Raw genomic sequence first — 11,020 nt, 5'->3', positions numbered from 1 at the left:
GAGTTTGAGGCTGCAATGAGCCATGACGGTATCACTGTATCATTGATCAGCCTGGGCAACAGAGATGGACCTTAACCCTAATATATAGGTTTTTAATAAAATAAAACACAAAATAAAATGTAGGAGGCAGACCATTATAGATAAACTCTAACGTCTTTGTCTCTATTCTGATGCTCTGATTTCTGGTCTTTGTAAACCAGTCTCTTTCTTTCACCAATGGATGCTGATAGAAGTATGGCAAGAGCCACAGCATTCAGACTCTGGGGTCTGAGAACCTTGCCTTTTAAAATCTTGGGTGTCTCAGCTCGAGCATGTGACTTGGCCAATTTACCTAACCTCTGAAAGGCCAGGCTGACTTCACTCTTTTTTTTTTTTTTTTTTTTTTTTTTTGAGATGGAGTTTCGCTCTTGTTACCCAGGCTGGAGTGCAATGGCGCAATCTCAGCTCACCGCAACCTCCGCCTCCTGGGCTCAGGCAATTCTCTTGCCTCAGCCTCCCGAGTAGCTGGGATTACAGGCATGCGCCACCATGCCCAGCTAATTTTTTGTATTTTTAGTAGAGACGGGGTTTCACCATGTTGACCTGGATGGTCTCAATCTCTTGACCTTGTGATCCACCCGCCTCGGCCTCCCAAAGTGCTGGGATTACAGGCGTGAGCCACCGCGCCCGGCCCGACTTCACTCTTAAATGGATATTACAGCAGCACAATTTCAAAGTGTTATTGTAAATAATAAATGAGAAAATATATATAAAGTGCTCAGTGCACAGCTGACCATAAAGAAAGTCCATATGATTTTTCAATATAATTGAGAGATAGTGTAGCTGGTACTTTGCCCTGGTAACTGATTAACAGGTGAGTCCAAACTCTTCTTTCTTGGCTTATTAAGGTCTTGCTTTTCACAGTGCAGACACATATGCATGGGTGCATGCACACCCCGATTCTTAATTTCATACTTCTTTCCCCAAACTTGGTCTCCCACTCCGCTCACCACACATCCCTCCCTCTGAACAAATACTAATCTCCTGATCCAGCAGCAACTCATGGCATTTGCAGGGCCCTTCTGGGTATCAGGCAGACTCACCCCTGGAGCAGCTTGGTAACTCTGGCTCCCATTTGTTCAGGGGCTGGCATTGCACACGGGGGGATCCTTTCATGACAAAGCCAGGCTGACACCTGAACTCCGCAACTTCATTTAGGGAAAATAAGCTTCTGTTGCCAGATACCATTATTCCATTTTCAACATTTGGAGGCGTGCATTTGTTAGGTATAATGCACTGAGGGGCCGGGCCACTCCAGATGCCCTCTTGATCCTCATTGCTGGTGCAGTATATGGAGCGCTCACCCACGAGCTCAAACGCATTTCTCCCTCCGCTTCCAGAATTGCAGTGGTAGGTCACCACTGATCCATAGTGAAAATACTCCCTGTTGGTGCTAATGAAATATCCATTGGTGATGGTGGGGGGCAGCCCACAAGGAATTTCTGGGAAAAGAGACAGCAAGTTAACCAAAACAAAACCTTGGGACAGAGTCTTGAGTGCTGTGGCACGATCACAGCTCACTGCAACCTTCGCTTCCCGGGTCAAGAAATCTTCCCACCTCAGTCTCCCGAGTAGCTGGATTATAGGCATGCACCACCATATCTGATTAATTTTTGCATTTTTATTAGAGATTGGGTTTGGCCAGGCTAGTCTTGAACTCCTGGCCTCAAGCAATCTGCCTGCCTCGACCTTTCAAAATGCTGGAATTGTAGGTGAGAGCCACCACCCCTGGCCTAGTTTCTTGAAATTATAGTTTAGTATAAATTTTGCTAACAGTTTTTTTTAAATCCAAAATTAGCAGAAGTAAACATTCATAATATTATTCTCATTTAATATTGGCTAATGTACAGACATATTCTTACAGTTTTATAATATTATGAGTTCTGCTCTTCTCAGTTAACATTACTTCACTAAATGTGTCCATATATTATTATAGTCCACTTTTTTTTTTTTTTTGAGAACATAGTCTCACTCTGTCACCCAGGCTATAGTGCAGTGGCATGATCTTGGCTCACTGCAACCCCTGCCTTCCAGGTTCGAGATATTCTCCTGCCTCAGCCTCCTGAGTAGCTGGAGTTACCTGTATGCTCCACCATGTTGGGCTAACTTTTGTATTTTCGGTGGAGACAGGTTTCACCATGTTGACCAGGTTAGTCTCGAACTCCTGACCTCAAGTGATCTGCTTGCCTCGGCCTCCCAATGTGCTGGGATTGCAGGTGTGAGCCACTGTGCCTGGCCTATAGTATATGTTTATATTTCTCCTGCTAAATGAGAATTTAACTATGTTATCTCACCATTATTAATTTAGTTCTCTCTCTATATAGGAGGCATTTGGCTTTATTCTATTGGTTATTAATATAACAAAGCATATAGTGTAGCATTTTTTTTTAGACAGGATCTTGCCCTGCTGCCCAGGCCCAGATGAATGATACATTTGATTGGCATGATCATGTCTCATTGCGGCCTTGATCTCTCTGGTTCAAGAAATCCTCCCACCTCTCAACCCCCCGAGTAGTTTTGACTATAGGTGTACAGTCAAATGGCCACCATGCCCGTTTGATCTTGTATTTTTGTAGAGACACGGTTTCATCATGTCGTATAGGCTAGTCTTGAATTCCTGAGCTCGATTGATCTGCCCACCAAGGCCTCCCAAAGTGCTGGAATTACAGTATGAGCCACCATACCTTGCCCAGTATAGCATCTTTATTAAATAGAAAAAAAAAAAAGCTCTGGCAGAACTAATAAAGACAAAGCAAAAATATACAATATTACACAAAGCACAAGTATACAATATTACACATAATAAACACAATACTTGCAGATTCAGAAGTAATAAAAAGAACTGAATATTGATCAACAGCCAAACCACCCTGAATTCCCCCAATCTTGTCTGATCTTGGAAAAACCGAATACTGCATCCTACTCTACAGTAGAACAGGGTGCCCAGCCAGATCAGCCTTCCACAAAGTTTGCATCCACTTGTCCTCCCACCAGTTGTGTTTGAAATTGCTGATTTCCTCACACCATCACCAAACCCAGGATTATATCCATTTTACATTCCTTGTTAGCTTGCAATGGCTCATTCCTCTTTGCTCCCCAAAATCTAGGAAGCTCATCTTCCAAACAACTGACAGGGAAGATGGCATGCACCTGTTTAGACTAAGAATAAAAAGGAAGAAAGGGCTGCATTGCTTGAGTATCTGCTGTGGTACTAAGAGCCCGCAGAGAGGATATAGTGTTTCTTTCACTGATTTTGTATTCGTTGACTTCACTAAAGAAAATGCTCTTCAAACTGGGAAGAGGGAATTGGGGGTTGTTTAAATGAGCTCAAGACTAGTTTAAAATAAATTACCCCTTAAGATAAGGAAAAAAAAAACATTTCTAGATGAAGGTGGAAGGGAATGCTGTGAGCCGTTTTTAGGATATGACTGGGATATGACTGCATTCTTCAAATATCAAAAGGATCCCATTTCAAGAGGGATGAGATTCATCCTTTGTAATTCTAGGAGGACAACTCTAGGATTCATTGGTGAGGTAAGCGGGGAAAAAGATTTCAACTCACCTTGACAAATTGGTGGCTTTGTGCTCCAATGGGCAGCATTGCCTGAGAGGATACATTCAGCAGATGACTGACCAACGAGGCGGTACCTAAAGGCAAACAATGGAGAAGAATTTTGCTGTGGAAACCTCAGCAGCTTCCTCACAGCGTGCGTATGTGGCAACCCAGAAGGATTACAATGCAGGTGAAGTCTACGGCCCAGCCTAAACTTCCAGTGTGTTCCCAGCTGCTTTCATTTCTCTTTCCTATTCTCTCACTATTGTAAGGGATATTTCTGCTCTAACTTCTCCTGGCCCACTTTGCTTCTTTTAATATCTTGGCTTCATTGTGGACTGTACCTGGCGCCAAAATAACACAATTATTTCATAGACCTGTTTGACAATGTTTTTCTTAAGTTCTATCTTTTCTCATATTATTTCTACCATTTTTTGTTTGCATTTTCCCTTGATGTGTGTGTGTGCGTATAATACTGTGACATTTTATTTGAGACGTGTTTTTTAATAAATATAAGATTTGTTGCTTTTGGTCCTCTCTAGGAGACTTTGTCTTTCAACAAGAAGATTAACCCAAATGTATTTAGATGAATGATACATTTGATTGGCTTTTGTTATCATTCTTTCGCTGCCTTTTTCATTGATGTCATGATGTCCAATGATGAGGACGAGGAGTAAGCAATGAATAAAATGACCTGACCCAAACCTGAGGGGCTTCTTTTCGGTGGAAGAGACAAATGCATTCCCTGCTATCCCTTTTCCTTCCCTCTCACTTGCTATATGGAGCAGATGGATTCAGCTGTTTTAGTTATTCTAATATTTGGAAATTAAACAATATTTTTCCAATGAGGAATTTCCTTTTATATGTGTGCATGTGGATTGTACATATATACATGACATATATGTAAACTTATTTTCTCACTTTTAGAGTCTAACTCTGCATAGCCAGTCTACTCATCTTTTCTGAAATGTAAGTCTAGCCTACCTTTTCTTGTTTCCTCACATTTTCTAGTTTTACTGGTATGTTCTATGATTTTAGAGAGATTATTGCTAAATTGTGATTACATTGCCAAGTTTCTGTGTGTATGGTTTAATGTTTTGTTGTTGTTTGTTTTTACCAATTCTCGAACTTATTGATATTTCTCTTGGAATTCATCATTCTCCTTTTTAAAAATTTGCTTATGAATTGCCTGGGAAATATGCTTAAATGTTATAATTTTTATGTCTTTGCTTATCTTTTAATGTGTATCTGGAGCCTCCAGGTGTGAATATTAGCTTGGCTCAACAGAACTGCTATCTTATACAATTTAGTGTTGTGTAGAATCAAGGTGGTGCCAATAAATTTATTTCTTTTGTGGGTATCATATTTTCACATTTTATTTCTGGAAACTGAGGTTTTTTGTCTATCCCTGAAACGAAGATTTTCCCTAGTGATGGCTAGGTATGGGCTTACTTTTTTATCCTTTTGGAATTTTTGTTACATTTATTTTGAATCCTAACATTGTCTTACATATGTCTTCTCTCTTTCTTTTTTTGAGATAGGGTCTCATTCTGTCATCCAGGCTGGAGTGCAGGGGTGCCGTCACAGCTCGCTGAAGCCTCAGCGTCCTGGGCTCGGGTGATCCTTCCACCTCACTCTCCTGCATAGCTGTGACTACAGGTGCATGCCACCATGCCCAGCTAATTTTTATACTTTTTTGTAGAAATAGGATTTTGCCTTGTTGCCTAGGATGGTCTCGAGCTCCTGGGCTTAAGTGGTTCCCTTGCCTCGACCTCTCAAAGTGTTGGGATTACAGGTATGAGCCACTGTGCCTGCCAGTCTGTCTTTTCCATCTTTTCCCACTGCATTCAGGAAAATCTGGTTAACTCTTCTTACTCTTTGCTTTAATTTTCTGCAATATTCATTGTGTTTGTTATATGTATATATGTATATGTATGACACATGTATGAAGTGAAATATATAAACACACTGAAAACATATATTCATTCATGTACAAACTTCCTGGCTAGTTTCATAGAAGTATTTGTACAACTGAATCTTTTTAAAAAATAAGAAAAGGAGAGTGTTCTGAAAGTTTCCCCGGTTTCTTGGCAGTAAATCTCTTTTGTAGGAGGAAATTTCTCCTGATTTTTCAACTTGGTCTCTTTTACATGCATTCCTGTTTCTTGTCATAAGCTCAGTGATTTTCTGCTTTATACCATAGAGAGGTTCGCACTTATTCAGCAATGCAAGATGAGGAGGATACAGTCAGGAAATTTATCAATTGTATTTTTAAAATGCTCCAAAAAAAAAAAAGAGAAAGAAAAGAAGTTAGATTTATTCTAATTTTACCTTGTTAGATTCTAGGTGCTATGGTCTGTGAGGCCGAGTCTGGCAAATATGCTGCTGAGCATCACAAGCTGCCTTGCAGTGTCTGTTGCAGTGGCACAAACACAGCCCCTACTCACTACCTGGCTTAGCTGTTCCCATGAAGAGTGAGATTGAGGCAGGGCCTCCAGTGTGTGCTGGGGAAAGGTGAGCACCAACAGCTGGACCATGTACCGTGAGCTTGACGTTTGACATTTTCAAAGGGGCTCTGTTATCATTTGAATTGTGTCTCTCCCAAATATGTTGAAGTCTTAACCCCAGTCCCTGTGGATATGATCTTATTTGGAAATACAATCTGCAGATCCAGTCGAGTTAAGAGGAGGCCATTAAGGTAGGCCCTAATATGACTGACATTCTTATCAAAAGAGAAAACTCAGGACACACACATGCACAGAGAGGAGAACCGCATGTGAGGACACAGACCCAGAGGGAAGACGGCCACGTGAGGACAGAGACAGAAATTTGAGTTCTGTTGCAACACGTCAAGGAAGCCCTGGGGCTCCAGAAGCTGGAAGATGCAATGAAGGATCCTTCCCGACAGGATTCAGAGGGAGCGTGTCCCTGCCAACACCTTGATTTTGGACTTCCAGACTCCAGAACAGAGCTCCAAAAACTTCCTTGTATTAAGCCGGCCATTTCGTGTTATAGACGAACCTCAAAGGTATTGCAGGTTCAGTTCCAGACCACCACAATGAAACAAATAGCACAGCAAATGAGTCATATGAACTTTTTGATTTCTCAGTGAGTCTAAAAGTTGTGTTTTTACTATACTGTAGTCTATTAAGTGTGAAATAGCAGTATGTCTAAAAAAAGTCATACTTCAAAAAATAGCTTATTGATAAAAAATGCTAAAGATTATCTGACCTTGAATAAGTCATCATCTTTTTGCTGGTGGTGGGTCTTGCCTCAAGGCTGATGGCTGCTGACTGATCAGGGTGGTGGTTGCTGAAGGCTGGGGTGGCTGTGGCAATTTCTTAAGTTAAGACAACAATAAAATTTGCCACATTGACTCTTCCTTTCGCAAAAGATTTTTCTAGCATGCAATGCTGTTTGACAACATTTTACCCTCTGAACTGCTTTCACAATTGGAGTCAATCCTCCCAGATACTACTGCTGCTTTATCAACTGAGTTTATGTAATATTTTAAATTGTTTGTGGTCATTTTAAGAAATGCTCACATCATCTTCACCAGGAAGAGACTCCATCGCAAAAAAACTACTTTGTCTGCTCATTCATAAGAAGCAACTCCTCATCTGTTCAAGTTTGATCATGAGATTGTAGCTATTCAGTAACATCTTCAGGCTCCACGTCTAATTGTGGTTCTCTTGCTATTTCCACCACGTCTGCAGTTATTTTCTCCACTGAAGTCTTGAACCTCACAAAGTTCTCCGTGAGGATTGGAATCAACTTCTACCAAACTCCTGTTAATGTTGATATTTTAACCTCTTCCCACGAATCATGAACGCTCTTAATGGTATGTAGAATGATGAATTCTTCCCTGCAGTTTTCAACTAACTTTGTTCAGCTCCATCAGAGGAATTGCTGTCTGTGGGAACTCCAACCTTACAAAGTGTATTTCTTAAATACTGAAACTTGAAAGTCAAAATTACTACTTCAGCCATGGACTGCAGAATAGCTGCTGTCATCAGGCAGGAAAACTACATTCATCTCCTTGTCCATCTCCATCAGAGGCCTTGGCTGATGAGGTGCAATGTCAATGAGCAACAATATTTTGAACGGAATCTGTTTTTCTGAGCGCTAGAGCTCAACTGCGGGCTTAAAATATTCAGTAAACCACACTGCAAACATACCTCTGCCATCAGGCTTTGTTGTTCATTTATAGAGTACAGGCAAGGTGCATTTAGCATGATTCATAAGGGCTCTAGGATTTTTAGAATGGTCAGTGAGCATCGGCTTCAACTAAAAGTCACCAACAGCATTAGCTCCTAAAAAGTCAGCCTATCCTTTAAAGCCTTGAAGCCAGACATTGACTTGTCCACTCTAGCTGTGAAAGTCCAATTGATAGCTGTTTTGTCTACATGGAAAATCTGCTATTTAGTGTAACACCTTCATCAATGATCTTAGTCAGATCTTAGTCAGACAAATTGTGCGGCTTCTACATCAGCACTTCTTGCTTCATCTTGCACCTTTATGTTATGGAGACGCCTTCTTTCCTTAAACCTCGGGAACCAACGTCCGCTAGCTTCCAGCTTTTTTTTTTTTTTCTGCAGCTTCCTACCTCTGTCAGTTTTCACTGAATTGAAGAGAGTCAGGGCCTTGCTCAGGATTAGACTTTGACTTAAGAAAATGTGTCTGTTTTGATCTTCTATCTGACCGCTAAAACTTCTGCATTAGCAATAAGGCTGTTTCACCGTCTTATTATTCACGTGTTCCCTGGAATATCACTTTAAATTTCCTGAAGTACTTTTGCTTTGCCTTTACAACTCACTAGCTGTTTGGTGCACGAGGCCTGGCTTTTGGCCTATCTTGACTTTCAGGGTATCTTCCTCACTAAACTTCATCATCTCTAGCTTTTGATTTAAAGTAAGAGATGCATGATTCATCCCTTCATGTGAATATTTAAAGGCAATTGTGGGGCTATTAATTGTCCTAGTTTTAGTATTATTGTGTCTCAGGTATTAGGAAGTCCTGAAGAGAGGGAGAGAGAAGGGGAGTGTCTAGTTCATGGAGCAGTCAAAGCATGCACATAATTTTCTGTCTTATATGGGTGCAGTTCGTAGTGACCCAAAACAGTGACAATAGTCACATCAAAGATCCCTGATCACAGATCACTGTCACAGACGTGATAATCATGAAAACGTTTGGGATATTGAGAGACACAAAGTGAACACATGTTGTTGGAAAAATGATGCCGACAGACGTGCTTGTGGCAGGGTTGGCACGAGCCTTCAATTGTAAAAAGCATAAAATCTGCGAAGCGCAATAAAACGAGGAAGGCCTGTACTTGGTGATGGCAGCCCTAGAAAGCAATCATGCTGTTACCAGTAAGATTTGTTCTCTCACACAGATGCTACATGGCCTTCTCTTTCTTCCAGCAATGTCTACTCTGGGCTGGCGTTGATTGTGTGCTTTGAGTACTATACTCTTTCTTAATTTATTTTCCTTCCCATCCAGTGAATGCCATACTCTTTATATGTGCATTTCAATCAGGCATTAACACCTGTGTTCAAGCCTCTTAAGAGCAGGTGGCAATAGCCTAGTTTCCTTCCTGAGATGTGGCTAGAAGGTGTATGGCTGTGCCAGAACTCTTGAACCAAGAGATGTTGCTGCCAACTCACCCTGTAATACAAGAATAGTTGATTCTGGATCCAACCTGGATGTTTGTCATCACATGCACCACTCCATTCATTGGATCTGAAGGAGTTTTACATGATTTACCTACGAGAAAGAAAGTATTTTGGAGCCAGGTAATCTGAACTCTCTTCAGTACATAAGGTATCAACCTGCATGTACCTTCCTAAAGAAAATACGTAGTTTTGATGGTTCCACAGATTCTCCCACCTTGAGAAACTCATCAGAGCACCTCAGGATCAGCCAACTACTAAGCCCCACTTTCAAAAAGACCTTCCCTCCAGATCTATCTAGATCTAGGTTTAGATCTGTGTAGAGACCTTGCATCCCCTACCAAAATGTAAAAGTCATTCGTGGCATTATGCACTACCAATATATTTCAATGTTTTCAGAGGATTTCTTCCCACCTAGTTATTCAAACAGAATTTATATTCCTACACAATTTTCCCCCTGATCTACAGTCATTTATTATTTACTTTCCCATAGGAAATATTTTCTTTATAAATATTTCTTGAAACATTCTCATGAAGTAAGCATTTCAAACAATAATCAAGGATGACCTACAAGAATAACTCTTACATCTACCTACCTGAACACTTTTGAAAAAAGGTTTCTCATATCCCACATATGAAAAAAATTCAGTAAGACGCGTTGGCAGACATGGGAAAGAGCCAATGTAAGTCACTCACGTTTGCAGACGTCTTTGGGACTTGACCAGACCAGGTTACGGAGACATGTGATAGAGAATGGCATCCCATAATACTCAGGACGGCATTCGTACTTTAAAGATGTCCCAATGGGAAAGTCAGATGCATTGGTTTGGGTTCTCAGCTTAGCAAACAGAAAATGACCTGGGGCTTTACAGTGACCTAGAGACCAAGATATCAAGAATATCTGAGTTAGTAAGAAGATGTCCAATGTGTTTCCTCTTTTCTCTTCCTTGTTAGATTTGATGCCAGAAGAAAAGAAAATTAGTTTTGAAAAAAAAGAAAAAACTTCCCAGTAATGTTGGAAGGGAAAGTTTTATCAGCATAGGCTTATAAGGCAATAAATTATCTGGAAGGCTAGTCTGCTATCCGGTCTTCCTACGCATGTATTTCTATTTTTAGTAGAGTTGGAGTTGCACCACGTTGGCAGGCTGGCCTCAAACTCCTGACCTCAAGTGATCCACCCACCTCAGCCTCCCAAAGTTCTGGGATTATAGTTGTGAGCCACTGTGGCCAGCCTATTTTTGTTTTTCTTTCTTTTTTTTTTTTTTTTTTTTTTTTTTTTTTTGAGACGGAGTTTCGCTCTTGTTACCCAGGCTGGAGTGCAATTGCGCGATCTCGGCTCACCGCAACCTCTGCCTCCTGGGTTCAGGCAATTCTCCTGCCTCAGCCTCCTGAGTAGCTGGGATTACAGGCACGTGCCACCGTGCCCAGCTAATTTTTTTTGTATTTTTAGTAGAGACGGGGTTTCACCATGTTGACCAGGATGGTCTTGATCTCTTGACCTGGTGATCCACCCGCCTTGGCCTCCCAAAGTGCTGGGATTACAGGCGTGAGCCACCGCGCCCGGCCCTTGCTTTTCATTTTTGAGACAGGTTCTCACTCTGTGACCCAGGCTGAAGTGCAGTGGCGCAATCTTGGCTCACTGAAACCTGTGCCTCCCAGGCTTAAATGATCCTCCCATCTCAGCCTCCTGAGTAGCTGCGATCACAGGCAACTGCCACCTCAGTTGGCTAATGCCCATATAGCTTAAGGTACAGAT

At 41.4% G+C, this 11,020-nt stretch overlaps 1 protein-coding gene across 1 annotated transcript in view; it reads right to left on the bottom strand.

The window, feature by feature from the left end:
* CR1 (complement C3b/C4b receptor 1 (Knops blood group)) overlaps positions 1–11,020 on the bottom strand; it is a 178,290-nt gene that overhangs the window by 138,363 nt on the left and 28,907 nt on the right. Inside the window, 4 exon segments of the mRNA XM_078357041.1 lie at positions 1,083–1,481; positions 3,602–3,687; positions 9,259–9,358; positions 9,961–10,140. Coding sequence (XP_078213167.1) covers positions 1,083–1,481; positions 3,602–3,687; positions 9,259–9,358; positions 9,961–10,140 — 765 coding nt within the window.

Source organism: Callithrix jacchus, chromosome 19 (genome assembly GCF_049354715.1).
Source record: "Callithrix jacchus isolate 240 chromosome 19, calJac240_pri, whole genome shotgun sequence".
Lineage (NCBI taxonomy): Eukaryota > Metazoa > Chordata > Mammalia > Primates > Cebidae > Callithrix > Callithrix jacchus.
The sequence above is the reverse complement of the archived record's forward strand: the minus strand, read 5'-3'. Positions and strand labels throughout refer to the sequence as shown.